Below are 12,470 nucleotides of genomic sequence, written 5' to 3' on the forward strand. Positions count from 1 at the left end.
TGTAGCTGTCTCCACCCTACGTGATATGTATGTTTCTTACCAAGCCCCTGAAGGCATTTGAGTTTGAGAACCCAGATCTGAATTTTCCTTTGACACACATTCGAGACCACAGTTGTGATAGCGTAAGAATATATTTCTTACATCTTCAGATGCCTCCTGTTATCTTTTGCTATATTGTGTGCAAAAGATTTATTATACAGAGGGAAAAAATTATAAAATGGAGCAATGGGTATTATTTGTTCTTGAGGCAAGTATGAAATTACCTGTTTCTCCACTTTGTTTAATGCTGTAGGGAAGTCATTTATTTGGTCATTAAAACATGGCAGAAACTATATTAGAACTGGCATTCTACCATGGTGAATTTTATGACCCTTACCCCACCCCTCTTTTTATTATTTGATCCTTGCATATTACTGGATTGGATGAACAGTCTGAGAATATGGAATATGGATTTGGTACAGAGAATTCCTGTTCCAGTCATGTCTTAAAAATTTTTTTTTTTTTAGAAAATAAGCAGGAGAAAGATGTTTTTAAAAAACTATGGATTTGAGTGAAAAAAGGGTAATTAATAAGTGAAAACCACCCAAAACCAAAACACAAGTTGCTACCCTACCAAAAAGGAAAATTACTGCAAGACAACAACAAAAGCAAGGATATCAGGCAGGCACAGTAGCTCACACCAGTAATCCCAGCACATTGGGAAGCCAAGGCAGGCAGATTGCTTGAGCTCGGAAGTTCAAGGCTGCAGTGAGCTGTGACTGCACCGCTGCACTATAGCCTGGGCAAAAGGAGGGAGCCCATCCAAAACAAAGCAAACGAAACAAAACAACAACAACTTAAGAATCATTGAAGTGGAGGGTATGTAAGTCATGCTTCTGTGTGAGGGAAAAAAACTAGAAAATGATTTGGATTGACCATCACAACTGAAAGAATTCAACTTCTGAATTATATATATATACACGCACACATAGATATGCATATTATGCATATATAAATGTATGTATGCATATATATATGCATATATGCATATATAACACTCATACAATAAATATATATGGTGTATATATATGCTTCAGTGGCTATAAGTTATGCTAAAAAGTTTTCTATTTTGAGATAAAATTCTAAATTATGATAGTGTAATGCATCAACTATCACTTCTGAAAAGGAAATAACAGAGCTTTCTGAATCTCAAGACTGGTCAAGTAACATTTTTTTTTTTTTAATTCTGTTTTGCTTTGTTCTCTTTAAGGCAAAAAGTAGTCTCTTATCCCAGAGATCTCACAAGAGTTGCTATGCAAATAGAACTTTCCAAATGGAGTTGCCACCAAATGCCTCTGTATGCTATTTCTATTTTGTTTTTATAGACTTAGGCTAGTAAATAGTTGTTCCTAAGAGTTATTAGATGCTTTCATTATAGCAGATTTTAACATAATCTGGCAACAACTTCTGAAAAAATGAGTTTATTCCATGAACTAGTCAGAAGATACAGAGATCCAATTTGGAAGCTTTTTTTTTTTTTTTTTTCTGTTTTCCTTTCTTTCTTTTTTTGAGACAGGGTCTCACTGTGTCTCCTGGGCTGGCATGCAGTGGTATGATCACAGCTTTTTGCAACCTCAACCTCCTGGGCTCAAATGATTCTCCCACTTCAGCCTTCCAAGTAGCTGGGACTGCAAGCATGCCCCACCATGCTGGACTTATTTTTTGTAAAGACCCACACTGGTCTTGAGCTCCTGGGCTCAAGTGATCTTTCCACTTCTACTTCCCAAAGTTCTGGAATTACAGGCATGAACCACCATGCTGGGCCTCTACTCAGCTTTTATATCTGCATGTTACAAAGGCATCAAAAAAGGACTGAAAGGTTCTATGGCCTGAAAACAAAACATATCAGACTCCTGTATCAACAGCAAATTGACATAGTTTTCTAATTGTCGATTTCTTTCTTGCTAGTATCTGTATATGTTTACAGCGTGCCACAGATCATTTTTACTGGGTTTTTAACATTTTGTGGAAGGGCAGTTTTTGCCTGCTGTATATTTGATATATATATTGCTTTTGAAGAAGTGCAAGTTTTTTAAAAGATATCTTTAAAAAAAAAACATATTTTTACTTAGAGTCAAGTCAGATAAGCTTCCATATGTTGGGAAATGAGATATTTTGTAGTTTACATTTTGTGCAACCTTGAACAGTTCCAACTTCTAATGACTTCATTCACGTGCACAGCGTGTATTTTTCCCACAGAGTCTGAAGCAAGAGCACTGGCCAAAGAGAGGCAGAAAAAGGACAATCACAACTTGAGTAAGTTGATTTTATTTATGTTCTTGATGTTTGATATTAGAGTTAATGTTCCCCCATGTATCAAAAATGTTTCCAGAAATTCTGTGGAGGAAAGTTAATTTCTACAGCTGTTAGAATTATCTCTTACGGAAGAAAATTGTATTTTACAGAAACCAAGCTATATATTTTCCCCATATTTTATCTCAGATCAAATTAAATTTTGTATATATACTTATTTTCAGTTTCTGAAGAGTTTTTATTTATTTATTTATTTTGTTTATAGTGTGGGGTTTCTCTGTTTTTTTTTGTTTGTTTGTTTGTTTTGTTTTTTTTGCTGAAAGGGAGAATTGATCCCCAACTTCCCAATTATAAGTATCGCTCACACTGGAACTTATTAACAAAAGGGGATTTGGGGAGCACCTTCTCCAGTGAGATCTGAAAGAAAAAAAAGAAACAGATCTGAAGAGGGGAGTAAATGCATGAGGTAGCCTCCTAAATTTCTGATGTTATTCGTGACTTTAAAAACAAAAGTCCTAAAGCATTTAAACTATTTTTATGTGTTCAATTTACCCTTGATCAATTCTTGACGTTGTTTCCTATGAATACTTCAATTTTTGTTTACTATAAACAAGTAAGACAAGTTGCACTGATTTAAAAAAGGGAGAGGATTGGGCTTGTAGGTAGGAAATATTTTGTGTGTGAATTTCTCATCTCATGGCCTCATATCCTCTGTTTTTTAAATTGATTTTTAAGAATGTGAGTCATATACAAACACTTTCTCCTTATAAAAATAACACAATAAGGCCAGAGTTCTCCTTTAGTTCCCAGGAATATGCATGTTGGTTTCAATTTGGCATTGCTCTTCCTGACCTTTTTCTATGTGTTAAGAATATAGACACATGCACACAGAAAAGAAATAATATGTATTTGTATATGTTTTAACACAGACTGTATTATGTTGTCCATTTTATGTTGATTTTTTTTTCTACTGAGCAGTATGTTTTGAAAACCTTTTGCTGTTAGAAATCTAGATCTATCTACCTTTTGAAAACAAATTGCATAGTATTTTACAGTGTGACTGTATGGTATTTAGTAACTTCCCAACTGCTGTGTGTTTATGTTGTTTCTAGTTTTTTCCTATTATATACAATGCCACAGTGAACATTTTTATATGTGTCTTTGTGTACAAGAAAGTTTGTTTCTCTATGTTAGAAATGGAACTGACAAATAGAACTGCTGGGTCCTGAGGGTGCTGGTTTTCACTTTAAGAGCCACGCCCCTCCCCAGTTCTCATGTCAGGTGTAAGAAGCTTTCCTTATCTTTTCACCAAAAGATATAAACTATTATCTTGAAGGCCTCCTCCAGCTTCTAAGTAATTTTACCCCAAGATATTAATTCCTTTAAAACACTTTAGAAACAAAATAATTAGACATTATCCAAAACTACTTAAGTGAGATGTGGAAAACTGAGTTGGATCTTATGAAAAACAATAGATACCTATAATTAGGCACCTGAACTCTCAAGGTTAAGGTTGTCAGTAAAGTGCAAACATGATCCACTCAAACTCTGAAGGCTATGAAGCAATCTAAAAGTATCACCCAACCACTGGGAATTAATACTGAGGGTTAGATTGCTCCTTGGTCTAGCTGTGTCTCTTCTAGGAATTTATTTTGTAAGAATACTTGCCAAAATGTACAAAAGGATATATCCAACTATTCACTCATTCATTTATTCACTCCATTCAGCCATTAATATACGTTGAGCTGTTGTTTTGTATGATGTGAACCAGAAGATGAGTTTCCCATCCTGAGAAGCTTACCTTTGAGTTAGGGGTCATCTACCATGTATTACTGAGTGAGATGAGCAAGGGGTAGAATAATATCTGTAATATCCCAATGTGTAAAAAGAACACACTGGGGAGAGACGTGCTTGTGTGTATGTTTATGTGGATGTGTATGTGCATGGGAGACGATCTAGAGATCACCCTTATCAGTGACAATTTACCCAGGCATATAGATGTTGAATGGTACAAAGACTTGGCTTTTACTTTTTCCTTAACACACCTTTGTATTTTTTGAATTTTCTTACTATCTTATATCATCTTTCTAATAAGTGGTTGGAAAGGGAAGTCACTGAACTAAAAATAAAACTAAATATTGACAGTGAAAGATGTCAGCTATATGCTGGTGAGTGAAAAAAAAGATAGATGCAGAGTCATTTTTAGTATGATTCCATTTTAAATGTTTTGTTTCTTATTTAACACGTATTCGTTGAGGGCCTACTATCTGCCAGACACACAGTTGCTTGGAATGCACCAGCGAATAAACATAAGAAATAGATAAATGGGATATGTGAATATGGGATGGCAGAAAGTTCCAGTGAAGTCAAAGGACAGGCAAGGGAGTATAGTGTCAGCATGAGCATAGGAGGTGGTGGATCAGTTTCAAAGAGGGTGACCAGAAAGTCTCATAGGTAACCTGAGTCTACCTGAGGGAAGTGAGGGCAGTCCCATTCACATATCTGGAGGCTGAATGTTCCAGGCAGGTAGAACAGCTGTATGAAGTCCTCCAATGGGACATGTCTGGCTTGCTTGAGAAATAGCAAGGAACCAGAGGGGCTAGAGGAATTTTATGCTTATTATGTGCTTGGAAAAAAAGAAGAAGAAAGTGTCATACTTCAGAGTTTTGGGGAAGGTCAGCTAGTGGATCAAGGACCCCACAATTCCTTCTTCAAAATCATCGAACTTCACTTAGGGTTTCTATTTTATTAAAGTCTAATGGTAGGACTTAGTATTATATAAAACGGATTTCATCATTGGAATAATCTCTCAGCCAAAGAAACTGCCATTTATATTGGGAAAGCAGGAAATAACATTATATATCTTAGTGTACAGAATATTAGTGGATCCAGAAGCAGCATATATTACAGTATTTAGAGTAAATACTAATAGTTTTAATCCAATTTCTTAGACTTCAAATTATTAGGAATTTATTTGCTTGACTACATTAATTAGAGACATTTATCATTTCATGTGCCTTATTAGGTCATCCTCCCCTAAGAAGATGATAGTTGAACTTACACCTAGATTCATAAAATAGGAATGCTGTGAAGATGCCTGGTATAGCTAAAAATGCTAGACTTCAGTTCTAGGGCTGTGCTATCCCATACAGTAGCCATTCACCACCGATGCATACTCAGCCTTGAAATATGGCTGGTCCAAATTGCGATGTAAAATTGAAAGTGTAAAATGCGACCTGGATTCCAAAAACTTAGAATGAAGAAAATAATGTTAAATATTTAATTTGTAAATGTTTATATTGATTGCCTGTTAAAATAATAATATTGTGGACATAATTGGTTTAATAAAATGTTAATTTCATCTCTTTCTCTTTACTTTTTAAATAGGACTACTAGAAAACTTAAACTTACATACGCAAATTATATTTCTGTTGGGTAGCACTAGGCTAGAAATTATGTTTCTGTTAGGTAGCACATAGGTTTTTTTGTGTGGCCCATGAGTTAAGAATGCTTTTTACGTTTTTAAATTGTTAAAAAAAGGCCATGCGCGGTGGCTCACGCCTGTAATCTCAGCACTTTGGGAGGTCAAGAAGGGCGGATCACTTGAGGTCAGGAGCTCAAGACCAGCCTGGCCAACATAGTGAAAGCCCCTTCTCTACTAAAAATACAAAAATTAGCCAGGCATGGTGGCATGTGCTTGTAGTCCCAGCTACTCTGGAGGCTGAGGCACAAGAATCGCATGAACCCAGGAGGTAAGGGTCACAGTGAGCCCAGATCATGCCACTGCACTCCATCCTGGGTAACAGAGCGAGACTCCGTCTCAATCAATCAACCAATCAGGCTAAAAAAATATGTTGTTATATGAAAATTATATGCAATGTAAATTTCAGCATGACAAGTAAATTCTAATGCTTTTCATGAGTAGATTTGCCTTGTAAAAAATTCTACTCAATTATTATATTTTGAATTTTGTCAGAAAAAAATTTGTGGAAATTTGTTTTCCCTCCAGTTAAGTAAATACCTATATAATATTCTAAATTTTGCTACTTATCCCACAAAGCCAGAGTGCTAACTTCCTGGATCTTTGCAGAAAGTTTGCTGACTTCTGTTCTACAGGGTTAGGTTAGAGTTTGGGCTGTTCACCAAGTACTGCTGGATGTCCTCGCCAAGTCCCTAATAACAATATCTCCAAGGCAATTTCATTATTTGTAACTGAGGATAATAACTGATTTCAGGGTTGTTAAAAGAGCAAATAAGAAATCACATGTATAAGAAAGGTCGCTTATTTTTAACTGCAATACCAAAAACATGGTTAAAAATAGGGATAAAATTGGTTCAGGTTTCCATTGTCCTGACCTGGTGAAGTTAATATACATATGCCTTTGATGAGATATGCTAAATGCATACATGGCACTGTTACTAATAGCCCTTTCCTGTGCTCTTTTCTTGAAGTTGAACGAAGAAGAAGATTTAACATAAATGACCGCATTAAAGAACTAGGTACTTTGATTCCCAAGTCAAATGATCCGTGAGTACAATTGCATGTTAATCTGCATCATATATTTTTCGTATCTGAATATTTTTTCGTATGTTGTAAAAAATGCCGTTGTAAAAACTAAAGTTAAGAAGTCTCCCCTTCTCCCTTTGGTTCTGTTCCTGAATTCTTCTTACACCTTTCTTGTGGTTAGTCTCATCAAACTAAAATTTCAGGACAAAAGCATTGAACTGTGCAAAAGGACTGTTAAACCCTAGATGCTTTGGTTGTGTCTTTCTGAAACCTAAGAATTCTTTGCAAACAAATACTGAGCTTAAAAAAAGAATTCCTTTAATGGTTCATGAAGTACAGTGCTTTCAATAGCTGTTAAAGCTAGATTTGTTGACTGTTTCCTCTTTGACTTGTACAGTATCTCTAAATGGGCACTGATGAACAGACATTAGAGGCTTCAAGTTTAATGATATGCAACAGACAAAAAAGGTCAATTGTTTTTATGAAAACTTGCCTACTCTTTGTATGTTTTACCATTCAAGGGGAAGAAAGTAATGTTTTAATCCTCCTATTAAGTACAGGTCAGCTAATTTGGATTTCAGCTTGTGGTTTCTCTTTACCTACCCTGCCCCTTTCAGAGATACCAGCTGTGAAGATAATTTTCTCAAGTCTTTCTTAACAGCCTATAGTTACCTGCAACATCAGCAGATAGGACAACAAACACACAGTTTTTATCCATAAGAACTTGGCCCATTTGAAGCAAGGGGCTAGAAAATGTATACATTTTAATGGCCCCCACAGGCATTCTATGAAATTAGCCTTTGAATATGACCTTTTAGCTACCTAATAAAATGTAAAGATAAAATCAAGTATTATTCATGCAAGGCTTATTAAATTTGCTATTCACATTATTGTTAGAGAATTTGTAACAAAATAAAACCATTACCTATTGTGAGGTGATTTTCATGAATGTACACGTACAATTTCATCTTCAACGTTTTGCTTTCCCAGGTTTCAAGGAAAGGCTTTTTCAAACCCGAAACATTTCAAATTCTCAGTTCTGCAGCACAAATTTATCCTACTAAAGGGCTGTGACCTTCATTTCCTATAGTCAGTCTTGCATGATAGTTGAAATTGAATTCCCATTTTCCTGTTCTTTATCAGCTTTCACTTTTTAGCATATTCTTTTAAACTGTAGCATGTGAATCTCTTTAGCAACATATTATGAAACTATGGGGCTGTAGTGAAAGCCTCTATTTGCATATCTTCTTTCCCCATTGTATTAGAATACTTACGTGTTTATAATCTGAACTGATAATGATCTTTAATTGTAGGCATTGTTTTAAGATAAAACTGACTATAATCTAAACCCACACCAGGTTTCTATAATGTACCTTGGGGCTGCTATAGAGACACAGTCTTACAGACTGGGGTCTCAGCCCTATACCTTTTCTCCCACCAGAGCAAGTCTGCTTTTCTTGATCTTATGTAATGGAGACCTGTGTACACTATTCTATGAAAAAAGAGTCCCTCTTATTACCAAGCAAAAAAAGTTTGAAAACCCTTTCTTAAACTCAGAAGCATAATTGATTGATTGGATCTCACAAGGAAGCAAAACCCAAGATAACTGATTGAAACAATCATGTCTTTTAAACTGAGTGACTGCTCAAATATCCCAATTTTGATTTCTCATCTTGCTAGCCTATGTGAAACATCATTTATTTTAATTACATTTCTCTCTAGCTGCCAAAGTTACTTCTCTTACTTTGATCTTTGCTCTGAATATTAAGTCTCTGTGCTAACTTCGGATATCTCAGGACGTTTGCCTGGGTTGCCATCTTTGGTGTTCAGACTCCAGGGATCAACCCCAGGGAATTCTCTGGGGCCTGCAACTGTCCCTCTCATGGGAGAACGTCTGTTTTGTTCTTAATGTAACTCATATGAGGATCAATTGTTTAGTGACTTGTTTATATAATGACCCTCCACTCATCAGTTCCACCTGATACTTCCAATCTGGTTTTAGCAGCTATAGATTATGGGATGGATGGTTCTCCATACATCACATTGTTTTTGTTTTCATCATCATGCTTGTCATCATTATGATGGATATTGTCTATAAACGGATTCAGATAATTTAAAGCAATATAGAAATATTACTTATGTAATTATAGTTCATTTTTTTTTTCTGGAGTGCTCTCTTATTTTTTTAAAGTACTTTTACCTGCGTATTAATGGTGTTCTTAATTCTCTCATATACAAGTTTATTGAAGCTCTACTGATTAAGAGCTGAGAGACATCACTTTAGGCTGCCTGGCTTAGAATTCCAAAACAGTTTCTTACTAAGTATCTAACTTCGGGGAAGATACTTGCATTCTTGTGCTTCATTTTTCTCATCTGTTAAAAAAGGGGACATCAAAGTCTTCTTACCTAGCCTAGTTGCTTTGAGGACTCAATCACATAAAAGGAAGTATGATACAGTGGTTTAGAGCAGGGAGTTGAGAGCCAGAGTCCTGAGACTTCTGGCTCTGCCACTTCCTAGCTCTGCCACTTCCTAGCTCTGTGACCTTGGGCAAATTATTTAACCTCTCTGTGCTTTAGGTTCCAGTCAGTAAAATGGGGATCATATTAGTACCTACTCATTAAGGTTGTTTTGATTATACAAGTTGTAAAATATTTTTGAAAATGGCACATAGTAAATGCTATCGAAAGATAGCTATTAGCATTACTATATTGAGCCTTTAATACAGTGCCTGTTCCATTATTTGAATGTGTTTTTAACTTTCCAACAGCACATTTGTGTAAAGTGGCTCCTTTGATTCCAATAACATACTTACTAGGCTGCTTACACAAGTATAGTATCATCATTTTGTATATGAGGAAACAGATACAGAGAGAGGCTAGATAACCTGCCCATGATAATTCATGATAAAAAAAAAAAAATAGAAGGATGCCAGTTTTATGCCACAAACAATTTAGTAGTGAGATCTCACAGCTCTGTTTTACCATGGTTTATTTTTAGTGTGTTAACTTTTATAGTTTTAGAAACCGGTAACTGTTTAATACAGTGTTTAAGAAAACTGACTTTGTAATCAACAGACCTAAAGTCCTGGCTCTACTATATGGTAGTTGTGGAGCCTAGGACAAGTTGAATTGTCTGTGTTTCAACATGTGCACAAAATCTCTGTCTCACAAGGTGCTTGTCTGGGTTAAGTAAGACAATGTATACAAATGGGGTGGGCAACATTAGGCACGTGGCAAACACTCGTGAATAGTAGCTATTATTAATGTATGATTATTTTTATCTTTTTTTTCTTTTGAGACAGAGTCTCACTTTGTTGACCAGGCTGGAGTGCAGTTCCACGATCTCATCTAACCATAACCTCTGCCTCCTGGGTTCAAGCGATTGCCCTGCCTCAGCCTCCTGAATAGCTGGGATTACAGGCACACACCACCTTGCCCAGCTAATTTTTGTATTTTTAGTAGAGACAGGGTTTCACCGTGTTGGTCAAGCTGGTCTCAAACTTCTGACCTCATGATCCACCCACCTCAGCCTCCCAAAGTGCTGGGATTACAGGCGTGTGCCACCACGCCCGGCTTGGTTATTATATCTTTAAAATTGAATGCTTTTAAAAATGATACAATGGACTTTGAGGACTTGAGGGAAATAGAGGGGCAGGGGGAGGTGGATGGTGGATAAAAGACTACACTCTGGGTACAGGGCACATGGCTTGGGTGATGGGTACACCAAAATCTCAGAACACCACTAAAAAATTCATCCATGTAACCAAGCACCACTATTCCCCCAAAACTATTGAAATAAAAGAAATAAATGTTCAGAAAAAGAGAAATGGAATGCTTTAAATATTGAATTTTCATCGAGCCTCAAATCCTAAAAATGTCTATTTTCCTTCATTTTCATCGCAGAGACATGCGCTGGAACAAGGGAACCATTTTAAAAGCATCCGTGGACTATATCCGAAAGTTGCAACGAGAACAGCAACGCGCAAAAGAACTTGAAAATCGACAGAAGAAACTGGAGCATGCCAACCGGCATTTGTTGCTCAGAATACAGGTACACGGCCTGAGTTGTGTAAAGTTTACTGCTTGTTACCAGCTTCAAGACAGGAGAAAGATGGATATGATGAGCCGTAGGGGAGTTGACTTACATGATCCTAAGACAGTCAAACCTTATTATTTGTGGATTCTGTATTTGTGAATTTGCCTACCTGTAACTCCAAAATCAGTATCTGTGGCACATCCACAGTCATTCTCGGACATGTGCAGAGTGGCAAGTTTGAGCTGCCCATGGCACGCATTTCCAGGTGAGGTCGAGTGACCCTACCCGAGGTTCACTGCTTTTTTATTGCAACTCTCATCCTCCAAACAAGTGCTTCTTTCATGGTCTGTTCAGTGCTTTCTACATTTTTGTGGTTTCTGTTGGTGATTTCGCTGTTTAAAGTGACCCCCAAGCATAATGCTGAAGTGCTATCTAGAGTTCCTGAGGGCAAGAAGACCGTGATGTGCCTTACAGAGAAAATACAGGTGTTGGATAAGCTTCGTTCAGGTATAAGTTACAGTGCTATTAGCCGTGAGTTTAATATTCATGAGTCAACAACATATATTACATAAGGTTACCTTCAACAGAAGCATACATAAAACAAGATTAAGTGTTATGACTAGGGTCTCAGAGGAACCTAACCCTGCAATTCCCCTAGGAACAGTGCTTCAGTGTTCATCAGTTCAGTGTTCACAGTGACCTTATAGAACATAAAAAAATAAGCACTGACTATACACATTAAGTAAGAATATGCCTTACTATTTGCAGGGTCGGGGAAGCAGTCGACGGTCAAAGTATGTGTTTATAGGGAACTTGGGGACACCCACAGGATCTTATGTTAAGGACATAATTCTTGGAGATAGTTATAAATGCTGGAATTGTAACATATATATCTTTAACTTAAACTATACGCCCTTAGAAGAAGACATACTAATTTTATTAACCATGTGCCACTTGTGCGTCATCGCATTCAGTGAGTATATGCACCAGGGTAAGCAGGAGATGGGGAATTCCTCTTTAGTATCAGCTCCTGGAACTACCCTCAGGTGCTCGGCCTCTCTTGCTGAGTGAAAGGACACTATTTCCTCTGAAATGATTCTCAAAAACAGACTCTCTGTTATTGACCAAATGGGGTTTGTGAGGGTAATTTTAATTTGCTGACTTTGAACACAACCTATCTGAAAGAGTTAATGACACTATATCTTCTTCTTGACTAGACTGACACACCTTTTACTAGATTTTGCCATAAAGCAAGGGTTGTCTTTCAACTTTTCAGTGCAACTATTCATGGAGCTATTTTATGTAACAGCAATGAGAAATATGACATCCTAGATACCATTGTGTTTCACTTAGTGGTGTTCCTCTCGGAAGTTGAACTTTTCGAACAGAGCAATTCATTTGTAATAATGGTCTCCAGTCTTCTGAATGCTTATATTTTGAGATACCACATCTCTCATTCACTGCAGCGATTCCTCGGCTGTGGGGCGGGGAGGTGGGAAGCCACTCCTCCGTAGGGGTGCATTTAGACTCTGGGTAGTGAAGTAGAGGTTGTGTGTAATTTGAAAGTCCTACTTTCCCCTCCTGTCCTCTACTTTGGCTTCATTTGTTGGTTTTATGTTCTGTCTCTTCAATAAG

The 12,470-nt window shown here is 36.8% G+C and overlaps 1 protein-coding gene across 14 annotated transcripts in view; it reads left to right on the forward strand.

Moving 5' to 3' along the window:
* Nucleotides 1-12,470, forward strand: part of MITF (melanocyte inducing transcription factor) — a 216,492-nt gene that overhangs the window by 196,517 nt on the left and 7,505 nt on the right. For 8 of the 14 annotated variants that reach the window (XM_032290461.1, XM_032290470.1, XM_032290462.1 and 5 more), the window contains 3 exons: nt 2,221-2,295; nt 6,745-6,820; nt 10,703-10,850. In XM_032290461.1, coding sequence (XP_032146352.1) covers nt 2,221-2,295; nt 6,745-6,820; nt 10,703-10,850 — 299 coding nt within the window. The remainder of the gene's footprint in view (nt 1-2,220; nt 2,296-6,744; nt 6,821-10,702; nt 10,851-12,470) is intronic. The other 6 variants (XM_032290463.1, XM_032290464.1, XM_032290471.1 and 3 more) reach the window with 1 other exon arrangement.

The sequence above is a fragment of the Sapajus apella genome, unplaced genomic scaffold (assembly GCF_009761245.1).
Source record: "Sapajus apella isolate SASKATOON/1434 unplaced genomic scaffold, GSC_monkey_1.0 scaffold23, whole genome shotgun sequence".
Classification (NCBI taxonomy): domain Eukaryota; kingdom Metazoa; phylum Chordata; class Mammalia; order Primates; family Cebidae; genus Sapajus; species Sapajus apella.